Source organism: Myxocyprinus asiaticus, chromosome 2 (assembly GCF_019703515.2).
Source record: "Myxocyprinus asiaticus isolate MX2 ecotype Aquarium Trade chromosome 2, UBuf_Myxa_2, whole genome shotgun sequence".
NCBI classification, from domain to species: domain Eukaryota; kingdom Metazoa; phylum Chordata; class Actinopteri; order Cypriniformes; family Catostomidae; genus Myxocyprinus; species Myxocyprinus asiaticus.
The window spans coordinates 61,250,635-61,265,683 of NC_059345.1; the positions used below are offsets into that span (position 1 = coordinate 61,250,635).

General features: G+C 39.5%; 1 protein-coding gene across 1 annotated transcript in view; it reads right to left on the reverse strand.

The window, feature by feature from the left end:
* The window catches only part of LOC127452761 (solute carrier family 12 member 3-like), a 91,555-nt gene that overhangs the window by 34,967 nt on the left and 41,539 nt on the right, over window positions 1-15,049 (reverse strand). Inside the window, exons 10-13 of the mRNA XM_051718458.1 lie at window positions 12,873-13,030; window positions 11,662-11,769; window positions 11,432-11,555; window positions 6,424-6,525 (exon numbers count right to left, since the gene is read on the reverse strand). Of these exons, the coding sequence (XP_051574418.1) occupies window positions 6,424-6,525; window positions 11,432-11,555; window positions 11,662-11,769; window positions 12,873-13,030 (492 nt within the window). The remainder of the gene's footprint in view (window positions 1-6,423; window positions 6,526-11,431; window positions 11,556-11,661; window positions 11,770-12,872; window positions 13,031-15,049) is intronic.

Genomic DNA, 15,049 nt, shown 5'->3' on the forward strand with positions numbered 1-15,049 from the left:
GCAAACAGCGGCCAAGCCTGTTTTGGAGGCGTCTGTCGTGACCACGACGTGCCTGGAGACCTGCTCTAGGGGAACGCCTGCCCGTAGAAACATGAGGTTGGTCCAAGGGCTGAAGAGGCAGTGACAGACCAGCGTGATGACCATGCGATGTGTCCCGCGGCGCCATGCCCATCTCGGGACTCGAGTCTGAAACCAGTGCTGAAGCGGTCTCATATGCATCAACCCGAGCGGGGTGGCCACTGCTGAGGATACCATATGCCCCAGGAGCCTCTGAAAGAGTTTCAGTGGAACCGATGTTTTCTGTTTGAATGCCTTCAAACAGGCCAGCACCGCTCGTTCGTGAGGCGCGGTGTCAATGAGACTGAGTCCAACTCCAAACTGAGAAAAGAGATGCTCTGAACTGGGAGGAGCTTGCACTTTTCCCAGTTGACCCGAAGCCCTAATTGGCTGAGGTGCGAGAGCACCAAGTCCCTGTGTGCACACAACATGTCCTGAGAGTGAGCCAGGATTAGCCAATCGTCAAGATTGAGAAAGTGAATGCCCACCTCCCTTAATGGGGCAAGAGCTGCCTCTGTGACCTTTGTGAAGACGCGAGGGGACAAGGACAGACTGAAAGGGAGGACCTTGTACTGATACGCCCCACCCTTGAATGCAAACCGCAGGAAGGGTCTGTGTCGAGGTAGAATCGAGACGTGAAAGTACGCGTCCTTCAGGTCTACTGCCACGAACCAATCTTGATGCTGGACGCTTGCCAGAATGCGTTTTTGCGTCAGCGTCTTGAACAGGAGTCTGTGTAAAGCCTGGTTAAATACTCGCTGGTCCAAGATTGGCTGCAACCCATCACCTTTTTTCGGTACGACGAAGTAGGGGCTGTAAAACACCTTCTTCATCTCGGCCAGAGGGACAGGTTCTATCGCACCCTTCCATAGGAGGTTGGCGATCTCCGCGCGCAAGGTAGCAGCATTTTCGTCCATCACCAAGGTGAAGTGGATACCGCTGAACCTGGACGGACGACTAGCGAACTGAATCGTGTAGCCGAGTCAGATGGTCCGGATCAGCCATCGCGACGGATTGGAAAGCGCAAGCCACACATCCACGCATCCAAGCTCCACGCGAGGGGGACCAAAGTCACCGTAGGGGTATGCCCTTGGCAACGAGCAGGCGGGGTGCGGGATCTTCAGCCGCGCCGGGGCAGGATATGCCGGATAGCCTCCATCTGCTGCTTCACCGTCGAGAGCTGCTGGGTAAAGTCCTCGACAGTGTCACCGAATAGGCCAGCCTAGGAGATAGGGGCAGCAAGGAACCTTGTCTTGTCGGCCTCACCCATCTCGACCAAGTTGAGCCAAAAGTGGCGCTCCTGGACCACTAATGTGGACATCGCCCACCCGAGAGACCGCGCCGTGACCTTCGTCGCCCGGAGAGCAAGGTCGGTCGCCGAGAGCAGTTCCTGCATCAGATCTGGGGCGGAACTACCCTTGTCCAGTTTGGCTTGGTGGACCTGCAGGAGAGCCATGGCGTGCAGGGCAGAGGCGGCTTGTCCAGCAGCACTGTAGGCTTTGGCCGTCAGGGACAACGTGAACCTACAGGGCTTGGACGGGAGCTTTGGGCGTCCGCGCCAGGTGGCGGCGCTCTGCGGGCAAAGGTGCACAGTGAGCACCTTATCCACCTGGGGAATCACCAAATAGCCCCTGGCCGCCCCGCCATCGAGGGTAGTGAGGGCAGAGGAACTGAGAAATCGGGACTGGGCAGTAAAAGGTGCCTCCCACGATTTTGTCAGCTCCTCATGCACTTCCGGGAAGAAAGGCACTGGAGCGGGGCATGGCTGCTTTGAGCGGTGCTGCGAGCTCAAGAACCAATCATCAAGCCACGAGGGTTCGGGGAAGAGTGGAGGGTTCCACTCTAGCCCGACACTCATGGCCGCCCGGGAAAGCATGTCCGTCATTTCCGCATCAGCCTGTGACTGGGCAGTCATCCCCGAAGGGTGGAGCCCAGCTGAGGCTTCTGCGTCCGACTGGACAAGCCTGCTCTCTGATGCTGCGCTCGAGAGCTCATCAACAAGAGGTCGAATTCGCCGTGAGACGAGCTGGTGGACTCATCCGGAAGCCTGATCGGGGCAGATGAGCGTACTGGGGAATGGGAGGTCTTGCTTTTTTCTTACAAAAGCAAGCCGTGACCGCAATGTTGCCATGGTCATGTTCTCGCAGTGAGTACATGAACCATCCACGAACGCTGTCTCCACGTGGGTCGTGCCCAGACACGAAAGACAGAGATCGTGACCATCTGAAGTTGAGAGGTAACGACCGCATCCAGGAATAACACACAAACGGAAAGGCATCTTTAAAAAGATGCGTCTTTAAAAAGACGCTCCGTGTGTGCCGATCTTTTAGAGAAATATACTCTTTTAGGAAAATATACTCTCTTTTTTCTGCCGAAGTGCCCAGGGCCATTCTCTGCAGTGCACCAGTGCAGAGGAGGGAGAAGCCACTGAAATGGGCCATCAGATCCAGCAGAGGTGAATGAACAGTCAGCTCAGTAAACATCGACCGTTCGGCTCCGAAGAGAAAATCTGAATCAGCTCCTTTTATACCTGTATGTCCGGGGGAGTGGCATGAAAATACCACTTGCCAATTTTCATTGGCCTTTTATCAAAGACCAGAGGTGTCTCGGGCTCCCAAGAGTGACCCCTAGTGTCACTATATCGACACAACATCGAGTGAGTGACAGATACGGAACCTTCATTTTATTACGAAATCACTGGGTGTTTCTTCATTTTTCCTTTTGCTAATTAAAATGTTTTAAACAAAACATGTTTTCATGAGAATATGGTTTAAATTGGTAATTGGTTCTTAGTCCAAACGATGCAGAATCAATAGTTCATGCTTTCATAACATGACATTTTGACCATTGTAACTTCCTCTTCATTGGACTATCTGCTAAAACCATTGCCAGATTACAATACATACATACATACATATATATATATATATATATATATATATATATATATATAGTAGATACTGTATATATACAGTGCATTCAGAAAGTATTCAGACCCCTTAATGTTTTTCACATTTTGCTATGTTGCAGCCTTATGCTAAAATGCTTAAAATGATTATTTTTTTCACATCAATCTACACTCCATACCCCATAATGACGAAGCAGAAACCAGATTTTTGATAACTGCAAATTTATTAAAAAGAAAAAACTGAAATACAACATTGACATAAGTATTCAGACCCTTTGCTATGACACTTGAAATTTAGCTCCGGTGCACCCCATTTCTCTGGATCATCTTTGAGATGTTTCTACACTTATATTGGAGTCCACCTGTGGAAAATTCAATTGATTGGACATGATTTGGAAAGGCACATACCTGCTATATAAGGTCTCACAGCTGATAATGCATATCAGAGCAAAAACCAAGCCATGAGGTCAAAGGAACTGCCTACAGAGACAGGATTGTGTTGAGGCACAGATCTGGGGAAGGCTACAAAAAAAAAAATAAAAAAAATAATTCGTCTGCATTGAAGGTTCCCAAGAGCACAGTGGCCTCCATAATTCTTAAATGGAAGAAGTTTGGAACAACCAGGACACTTCTTAGAGCTGGCCACCTGGCCAAACTTTGCAATTGGGGGAGAAGGGCCTTGGTATGAGATGTGACCAGATGGTCACTCTGGTTGAGCTCCAGAGATCACGTGTGGAGATGGGAGAAACTTGCAGAAGGACAACCATCACTGCAACACTCCACTGATCTGGGCTTTATGGCGGAGTGGCCAGATGGAAACCTCTCCTCAGTGCAAGACACATAAAATAGCACCTAAAGGACTCTCAGACTGTGAGAAACAAGATTCTCTGGTCTATATGAAATGAAAATTGAACTGTTTGGACTCAATTCCAAGCGTCATGTCTGGAGGAAACCAGGCACCACTCATCACCTGCACAATACCATCCCAACAGTGAAGCATGGTGGTGGTAGCATCATGCTGTGGGGGTATTTTTCAGCGGCAGGAACAGGGGGACTGGTCAGGGTTGAAGGAAAGCTTAAAGCAGAAAAAAAAGAGATATCCTTAATGAAAACCTGGTCCAGAGTGCTCAGGACCTCAGAGAGGGCCAAAGGTTCACCTTTCAACAGGACAATGACCCTAAGCACACAACCAAGACAACGCAAGAGTGGATTAGGGACAACTCTGTGAATGTCTTTGAGTGGCCCAACCAGAGCCTGGACTTGAAGCCAATTGTACATCTCTGGAGAGACCTGAAAATGGCTGTCCACCGACAGTCCCCATCCAACCTGACAGAGCTTGAGAGGATCTACAGAGAAGAATAGCAGAAAATCCACAAATCCAGGTGTGCAAAGCTTGTCGCAGCATACCCAAAAAGACTTGAGGCTGTAATGGCTGCCAAAGGTGGTTCAACTAAGTACTGAGTTAAGGGTCTGAATACTTCAATATAATATTTCATTTTTTTAATTTTTAATAAATTTGCAAAGTTATAAAAAATCTGGTTTTTGCTTTGTCATTATGGAGTATAGAGTGTAGATTGATGTAAGAAAAATTATTTAAAGCATTTTAGCATAAGGTTGCAACATAACAAAATGTGAAAAGAATGAAGGGGTCTGAATACTTTCTGAATGCACTGTAAATATTAGGGCTTTGAATCGATAATTTTTTTAAAAACTAATTAATCGCACAGTTTTCTGTGATTAATCATGGCACATGGTACATTAAAACAAACATTAAAATATGATCATAAATATATTTGCTTTATACTTTGTCTCAAAGAACTTGCAAAAATCATCTTTTTTTTTTTTTTTTTTTTTTTTTTGCAAGTTAAATTTTGCAGTTTTTATGCAGATAGTTACATTAAACACATTTTTTACAAGTTTAAATCTTTGATACAAGTAAATTATACATGCCATAAAATCAGTGGAGATGCTAATATTTGGCAAAATCTTCCAGCATTTTCCAGTGGACATATTATTTATTAATTTTAGGATCAAATGGGCAGATTCAATTCATATCAATCTTTATTGGCAAGTGTTCATTGCCAGTGCATTGTTATAACTATACATACAGATACAAACCAAATTGAATGCTTCAATTTAATTTGCTGAAGTTTAAAATCTCAAAACTATTATTTTCTCAGGCTGCCTTTAGTCTCTATCGCAAACACGCTGGGTCTTTCTCACGCAGATTCCCTTTTGACACTGGTTCACATGACTGTGAGTGATGACAGACGTATTTTAGGCGATGTGAAGTGATACAGCAGTTAACTCGTATTTCTCCCACTCCTGGCTTACCGCTTGCTCACCGAAGTCTCCATTCTCCGTACAGTAAATCCACTCCCATGTTTATTATGCACGTAATGAATAAGCATGCATTGCTTCAGATAATTCCAAATAATATATATATATATATATATATATATATATATATATATATATATATATATATATATATATTTGAATCTGTCAAAATGACAGACAGGATTTGGAATTATCCGTCAATGTATCAAAAAAATTGGTAAATGACAAAGAATTTTCAGTTAACGCAACCCCTGGCTGTATCGGCAATCATATGGAAATCCTCATGCATTACACTGTAAACCCTAAAGTTGTCATTACTGTTAAATTCAAGTTGTCTTAAGTATTACTTGAAATGTCAAGTTTTGGACTCAAAACTCAAATATTTAAGTTCATTGAACTTATTTTTCTTAAAAATCCATAGACTTAAGATTTGAAGTGTTAATAACTGTTTGAATCTAATTATTTTGAAACAAAACAAACGATCACAAAGGCAAATGTTTCACGCCACTTCCTCTCTTCCTGTTAGTCTTTTTTTATGTTTTATTATTATTATTTTTTTTTTTTATTAAAACCCAGTTCCTTAATGACATCTTCCTCCAGGAAGTGACAACATTTTGGTGGGAAAACAACAACACAAACATCAGTAAGTATTACCAATGGATTTTATTAATTCTATGGTGTTTTGTGTTAGTTTGTCCCATTCCTAAACAGTCCTTCCTGTTAAGCTTTGATAAAGTTAAGATAAGGTAAAAAATGTCATAATTAGTTGGCATCCTTCTGTAAGCTAATTCTCAATCCCTCACTGAGCAATGAGTTTTTATTTCTTTACTGTTCATTTTCGTACCATTATGTAAATAATCAATTTATAATTTAGAAAGTGCATGACCAGAGTATATTTCTAAAAGACTGGCTTCCTTAAATTACAACACAAGCAAAAAAAAAAAAAATTAAAAAAAAATAAAAAATTATTTACAGAGAGTACAGTACAAGTAACCCATGTATAGTTTATCCTATATTCAAATGTACATTATAGTTTGTAGTCTAATTTTCTGTTTACACATTGTAAAGCTTAATTTGAAATCTGAATGTGAAGTCATTTGTGATAATGCAGTTCTCACCAGGGGATTGGACGACAGATGCGTGAAAGCAGCTGAAGTTGATGAGACCGTAAGAACAAAGGAAGAAGTTGGAGATCAGAGGAGCGATTGTGTTCAGATCACCTGAAAAAATCAATTTTATTTCCATTGATGGGTAAGTTTCTCAATAAGGTTATCCACCATAGAATACTGGTTACTTCTATAAAATTGCAATCAGATAAAACTACTCAGTACTTTATGTAAAAAATAATCCCTTTACTGATTACTTTAACATTTTAGCTGTTGCAGAAACACATGCACGTATGAACAGAATACATTTTTAACATGGACACATAAAAAATGTAGCAATATTACCAGAACAGAAGTGTGAACTGAAAGTGTGTTATAAATTTTACTCGCAATTTACTTGAGAATATCGCCTGCGGTAAATGGCAGTTTTGCTTTGGCAAGTCTAAAAGCTCACATACGGTCATTCTCATAATCAACTTTCTCTTGACTGATAAAGACATAGTTTAACATAGCTTAACAGCTTAACTCGCCCCATGATTGCTTCCTTTGCTTTTCTATCAAACTGCTCTTTTTCAGCAGAAAACATGCCATCTGTTTTTGCCCTTTTCTTGCAGCCCTTCTCACTGTGGTCCCTTGCTATTGTTGATTTAAAGGGGTTGTTCACCTAAAAATGAAAATTGTCTCATTATTTACTCACCCTCAAATCATCCCAAATATGTATGGCTTTCTTCCTTCAGCAGAACACAAACAATGATTTTTAGAAGAACATTTCAGCTCTGTAGGTGCTTCAAGTGAAAAGGGAGATTTAGAGTAAAAAAAGGACTTAAATTTCGATCTGTTTCTCACCCACACCTATCATATTGCTTCTGAATATATAGATTTAACCACTGGAGTCATATGGATTACTTTTATGTTTCCTTTATTTTGATTTTTGGAGCTACAAATGTATGATCACAATTCATTTGCATTGTAAGGACCTACAGAGCTGACATATTCTTCAACAAACTCTTCATTTGTGTTCTGCTGAAGAAAGAAAGTCATATCCGGGACGGCATGAGGGTGAGTAAATGATGAGAGAATTTTCCTTTTTGAGTGAACTATCCCTTTAAGTTGCTTTATTGTCTGACCATACCTCATACACTCCATTAACCCATAAACCCACTAGCTTGCTAGATTAACTCACTAGGGATTCTCACTAGGGTTGCAACTTTCTTCCAGCCAAATATGGGACATTCCAGCTCTAAATACAGGACTTTTTTTTTCAGCAGGGCTCCTACGTGAGACGCTGCACAACGGTTTAAGAGGTCCACCTAGAGCTTGTTTACATAGGAAAACAACTGAAAAACAGCACAGATGGACGCAAAACCATGTTCGGTCTGAACGGCCCCTAATAGGCTATGCATAAATTTAAAACCGCTTTAATACAACGACCGGGACAAACCAAATTTATATCAATCTTCACTTCTTTTTTTATCCCCTTTTTCTCCCAAATTTGGAATGCCCAATTTCCACTACTTAGTAGGTCCTCGTGGTGGCGCGGTTACTCACCTCAATCTGGGTGGCAGAGGACAAGTCTCAGTTGCCTCTGCTTCTGAGACAGTCAATCCAATCATCTTATCACGTGACTCGCTCTGCATGACACCGCAGAGACTCACAGCATGTGGAGGCCCATGCTACTCTCCACGATCCACGCACAACTTACCACACGCCCCATTGAGAGCGAGAACCACTAATCGCAACCACGAGGAGGTTACCCCATATGACTCTACCCTGCCTAGCAACCGGGCCAATTTGGTTGCTTAGGAGACCTGGCTGGAGTCACTCAGCACGCCCTGTATTAGAACTTGTGACTCCAGGGGTGGTAGCCAGCGTCAATACTTGCTGAGCTACCCAGGCCCCAAACTTTTAACAAACACTATTTTTTGCCAAAATAAAAAAGCAGCAATCAGTGGAGAAAGACTATATTTTTCTGTCAAGCGTTTTCTTCCCTATAATTAAGTTTAAGCTTTTTCTGTTTTTAAAGCTCAACAAACCAGCTTTTAGTTTAAAATGGGGGTCATCAGTTTGTGGACAATATATGACTAATGTGTCAAAAATAGTATATAGGGCCTATCACTAGAAAAAACAATTTGGCCTTCCAGGGCCACTGTCTTAGTACATGGTAGAAAAAACACATGAAAAAAGTGTATTCATTTTTGGATTACAGTGTTGTTGTTTTGTCAGTAAATAGTGTTTATCAGAAAGGAAATGTAAGAAAATCACATTAAGCGTTTTAAAGAATCCTGTACTGTACTGTACTTTTGTACTAAAAGTGCTGCGTTTTTTTCACCTTCATTAAGTCTCTCTTCCAGAAAGAGCAATGACATATCAATACAATGTTACAGTATGTAATGAATAGGTGTGTTCACTGGTGTTATGTAATCACAATGGTGAGAAACAATTATCATGCAATCGAATACTATATGTTTGAAAAAATTCTACAGCTTCTGACAGAAAACGTGAGCGATTGTCATTGACAGACAATGTGATTATCACTGATTTTTCCCCGGCCACTTCTGTCAAGTGTGGCATCCGTGTAAAATTACTGCCTATATCTCACACAACTTGCATGAAAGGTGTCAGCAGTTTGGGTGTGAGGTACTAAAAGAAGATTCAAACGGCATCCCGTATGGATTTCAGTCGGAACGCAATTTTGTTACCTTAAACCCGGAAAGATTTACACGCTGAGTTGCCATTTGCATTTTAAGCGTAATCATGGAACACATTTTTGCAGTGCTTGGAGTGATAAACTTAGAGGGTCAAGAGCAGCATTACAAGTTTGGAACGCTGCTGAATCACACAGTCTAGTGGACATACCAGTCTTTAACAAATTTAACAAAAAGTGCATTTTCATGTTTCTTATATTCATATGAACTTGTTGCCCAAACCTCAGATCTTTGGAAACACGAGGTCAGAGTCTGCTGTTTCCCAAGTTGAGAGCTACTATAGGCTTTTTCATTATCTATGGTACTCTTTCTGCATCTTTAGCCATGAATAATTTGTACTCCTTATGATGGCTGATTTCAGGGCCGCAAGCTAAACGTGGGCCCGGGTGCAATACACACAAAAAGGCCTTCCACTACCCCCATCACAGACTTAACGTCACTCTTCTCACATATATTTTGACAGGACTTTACTCTTTTGTCTCTTTAGTCTCTCACAAACATAAATATTAAAATTGCATTTGCATTGCAGCCAGGGTCAGAAATTAACTTTTCTATTAAGAGGCAACATTTGCCCCCTGCAAATATTTTCCTTTACTTTTTTTCTAACCTTATAAAATTATTGTGTCATTCTTTTAAGTCAAATACTTATACAATTATTTCAGTCTGAGTAATGAGGTGTTTAAATATTGACATAATGTCTGATCTCTACACTTTATAACGTGCTTTGTGACTAAAACACATTTCGAGATTTTTTCTCATTCACGTATATTCAAATATTTTGGCTATTAAGTTAACATACAAAACTAATATAATGCGATGACACAGAGGAGGAGATGACAGCATTTCTCCAGATTTGGAATGAGGAGCTTATTATACAAAACTGTTATCAACTCCCTCATGCCAATTGAATAAAACAATGGAAAAAGAAACAGTTTAGTCAAAGATATGATCAAGAATAAAAGTGGTTAATGTTCTGTATAAGTATTATTGTATTATTAATAAAGCTTTATTTAACCGTAGGGTTATTTAACATACTGTATAAAGATCAATTAACAAATTATTATTATTAGGCCTTTTATTAAGTAAATTGTAGTATTTTGTTACATTATATATTGTGATCAGCATAAGTGAGATGGGCCGATTAACAGGGAAGTATAGCAAAGGGAGCAATAGTGTTACTCAATAAGAGTTTGTAAGAGAGGAGTGAACGGTAACAGAATTTAGCACGGAAGCATGTCAGCAAACTGATAGAAATGATAGAGGCGGAGTGCCCATCTGTGCGGGTCGATCATGCGAGGTTCTGCCACTGACTCTGCAACATCTGTACGATGGACAGCGCGAAACAAATAATGTTCAGCAAAAATTCAATTAATTTCCAAGCTGATTGCAGCGGGCCCCCCTTAAACCTGGGCCCGGGTGCAATCGCACCTGTTGCTCCAGCCCTGGTTAATTTGCAAATGCACTTTCAGGTTTGTGGGATCTTTTCCTTAATTTCAACATCACAAATCGTATGATTGGACGTGACAATGCATTTACTGTTTCCAGTTTCATAATTAAACTCGAAATAGTCCCATACAAGGCTCTGTTGTTTCCTACCCACCATCATGTATGTTTCTGTCTTCATTATCAGTATCAACAACAAGAAATGTGTCCAGACAGCACAATCACAGCCAGTCAGAACATATTTGATGTGTAATATACAGTTATAAGGAGCTAGATTTTGAATCTATGGGAGTTCACAATGGGCAGACTTATCCAGAGTACATTGTTGGAATTGCAAACAAGCGATTAACAAAATAGCTTTGCAAAAATATTAAAGTACAATTTAACCATAATGAACACATTTCTTAGTAAAAATAGAACTTACACTTGAAAAGAACTGCTCAACGTGCAGTTCTCCATAGTTTATTTTCTTTTAAATTCAGTATTTTGAATCTTCCTTGGCATTATGGGATAGTAAAGTGTCCAATGGATGCACACTTAAAAATTGTGGCAGATGCATTAGGTCATCCATGTATTTTTTGCCTACTTTTTTATGAATACTGAGGATTCGACATTCTACTTATTTGGCACATTACTTTTGGCTTACAATATAGTTCGGAGTAGGCATATTTGCACACTGGGTTTCTGGGACATTTTTGGACAATGTGTTTTGCCTTTGTAGAGCATTATACAAAGACAGACATATGTTTTTTTTCTATCAGTCCTATTAAGTTTTGCCACAGACATGTTGATGAGGCAACTAGAGGCAACTAGAGAGCATATGACCTCACAGAGTGATCTTAGAGAAAATGTATTTGAATGTGTGAACTCACCAATAAGGATGAAAGCCATAGCGATAGAAAACATGAGGACATAGCCACGCAGAGGCTCGTTGTTTTTCCCGTAACCTTTCCCGAAGAAGCCGATATAAGGATAGATGTTATCTTTGCACAAGCACTGTGCAATTAGAGTGAAACAGACACACAGACACACACAACAAATTTACATTTGACTTTATGCTGGACAAACACAAATTATAATCCAAAACTGCTGCAATGTTTACCTGAAAGATTTTGGGGGCAGACACCAAGAAACCCAATGCTGACGACAGGGTGGCAGCAAAAATCCCGATTATGATCAAATACCCAGATCCTGAAACCATGGTAAGAATCTGGAAACAAATAATAAACACACTGCCTTAAGTCTGTCTGTCTGTCTGTCTCTCTGTCTCTCTGTCTGTCTATCTATCTATCTATCTATCTATCTACACTGCCGTTCAGAAGTTTGGGGTCACTTACTTTTTTCCCATTTTAGAATAATAGTAAAGTCATCAAAACTATGGAATAACAGAAATGGAACTATGGGAATTATGTTGTGACTAAAAAAAATCCAAAATAAATAAAAACTATGTTATATTTTATCATCTTCAAAGTAGCCACCCTTTGACTAGAATTTGCAGAAATGTACTCTTGGCATTTTCTCAACCAGCATCTTGAGGTATCACCCTGGGATGCTTTTTAAACAGTATTGAAGGAGTTACCATCTATGTTGGGCACTAATTGGCTGCTTTTCTTTATTATTCGTTCCAAGTCATCCATTTCAAAACTTTTTTTATAAGATTTTTGTTTTTGTTTTGTAATGAAATAAATTAATATGTTGGCACAATTATATTTTTGTCTACAAAACTAATTTCAAATATTTAAGCATAAACCTTTAGATCAAAAGGTTTTTAAGAACATGAGAAACATTTCAGTCCAAGTGACCCCAAACTTTTTCGTTCAGTCGGGCTGACTGCTTTGTTAATGTTCTACAAAAAATGTAATGTCTAAACTTCAACACTCATTTTGGACATGTTGGAAAATCTGTCTGCATATTAGTTTGTTCTTTTGTCACACTAGTCTTTAAACAAGCAAAATTACTTTGTACCCTGTAATAAATATGGACAACAGGATATGGTTCTATAACAGGATTCTGTTTTTAATACTAAAATTAAAATGTTAAAATATACTTTCTACTCCACTTCCAGCAACACAGAAATCCATGCAGCTTTGAAGTTTGTATTCTGCATTGAGCTAAGAGGTCAATTTGTAACATTAGATCCTGTATTGGACAAATGTCTTTGGTAAACAACGAAAGATGAAACTTCATTGCATATGCTTGTGATACCGTGTTTTCAATGGGAAGAATGGAGCTGTATGGATCACAATGTCTGTTGTGACCATACCATAAACCAAATGTATGTCATTTATTATAAACATGGTTACGCAAGATTACCTGAAAGTTGTTTGCCAGTCCATAGGTACAGGTGCGATTCTGTTCACACCTGTCAAAATCCCAGCCCAGTTTACAGCCGAGACCATGGCAGATTTTTGAAGTATTGAACTCTAAACTGTCATTCTTATTGCCAGAAGCGTCTCTAACAACAGTCGAAGCTGAAAAAGAAAGAATGTAATAGTTTAGTGAGGGACACACTTGTACAGGTGTCTTTCACATAATAAAATGAACATTTCATGTCGAAATAAGGTAAAACCTTTACAGTACAAGCAGGTGTTAAATTGGGATTTTGCTAGTCATGATAGTTCTAAGATCCCTTTTGTGATAGTAAACTATATACTGTACATACGCTTGTTTGAAAACCAACAAACAAAAACAGAATAAACTAAATGATACGCATTAAACTAAATGATACACATTTACGGATAAAAAAACAAATTGCACAAAAATCCTTCACCGGACTTGTCTTACATAATCTTGCACTGATTATGCTTTTAAAGAGTAAGACGCTGTTTCCACCTGGTATTAAGATGCGTTTTGGGTGAACCAATCACATGATGTCAGCCCTAAATACAGGTCTAAGCGGGGTCTAAAATGTTTTGTGATCGGATCACAAAAACCACATACGAATGTGATCATGTGTACACATCGCATTTGTGGTGTAAACGCTATTCCGTCCTGTATGCGTCCTGACAGCAGTGAAGCACCACCCCTCACATGTCAGTCAAATGCTGCGCTAAAACAAGAGTTTAAACTTTGCCGTTTATGAGCGGCTTTAAAAGGAAATAACTGTCCGATCGGAAAAATTTAAAAAGCGTATACATACACAATCACGAGAGCTTCTTTAGTGTCTGATATCAACACAGATGAAAAGCAAGAACACCTGAAACTCCTTTAATACAGGCAATCCACTAAAATAATGGATAATTATGCTTGACACGTTGCATTTGTGCTTAGTTTAAATTTAAACCGCATCGCTCTGTCTTTTCTGACTTTGTTGACCTTTAATATCATGCAGTAACACACTGACATAGTGATTGATGTATGCCGTCATGAAACAGAGACACTCCCTTCCAAATCCGAACACAAATGGTCACAGGAGATGCATTAAAGTGACCAGGTATAAACAGCGATGCAACAAATCAGGACAAATCGAGAACAGGATTCATTATTTTCACACTGAAATTTCATGAGATGTAACTGGCTGTCAAACATATATTGAGCTACACATAACACATAATCTACACATCAGCTACACCTAAGTTACACATACTTTACACATATGTATTTTCTCAGGCACTAATTGAGTCTAAATGAACAACTTACATTATTTCAGTAGTACAACCAAATGACAAGTTACTTCAGTTTTGTTTCTATGTCAGCTAGCAATGTCAAATGTAAATCAAATCAATCACTGAAAAATCAGCGCCACCTTGAGTAAGAAATAACAAATATAATAAGTATGTGTACATGCATATGGGATAATGATAATTCACCATTGTTGATAATTCATTATTGCACAGAAAATCAACGTGATATAGTGTTTATTTGTAAGAATATAGTACTAATTTCTCTTGTAATAAACGGAGAAATAGATATCCTGTGATAGTAAACTTAAATAGATATAAAATAATCATAAAAGCTATCATATATGGAAGTGCGAAAAAAACAACACTCTAACATACCTCGGGTCTATAAAGACCCTATAAACTTTTGGAACTTATACCATTATAAAAAAAAATTGTTGCAGTTTTGACATTTTTGTTTTTTTGTTTTTTGTTTTTTGTTGCACTATTTATAAGAGATAGATTGAGGAATTCTAAAGAGGATTGGGCACATCTCCAAATGGATGAGGTACAGGGGGTGGAATTAGGTCCCGGGTCTCTAAAGACTTGAGGTGTGCGTTTAAGGGTTAACAAAATCTTTAGGTTATGTCATTTAATTTCTCACCTTGGCTAATTTCTTTCTCTTTATTTTTGACTATTTTCCACTGATTTTACATAGCACAGAAGCGTTTTGCTGCTGACGTGAAGTCAAATGTGTTCAGTGTTTCTCTACAGCTTGAGATGCACATCTCATATATTTTTTTTATAATGTCTAAATATACTGTATATCCAGTGCATAACTTGAAAATATCTAGAAATTAAGTTCGTTACAAAATTGACTTATAGAGCTCA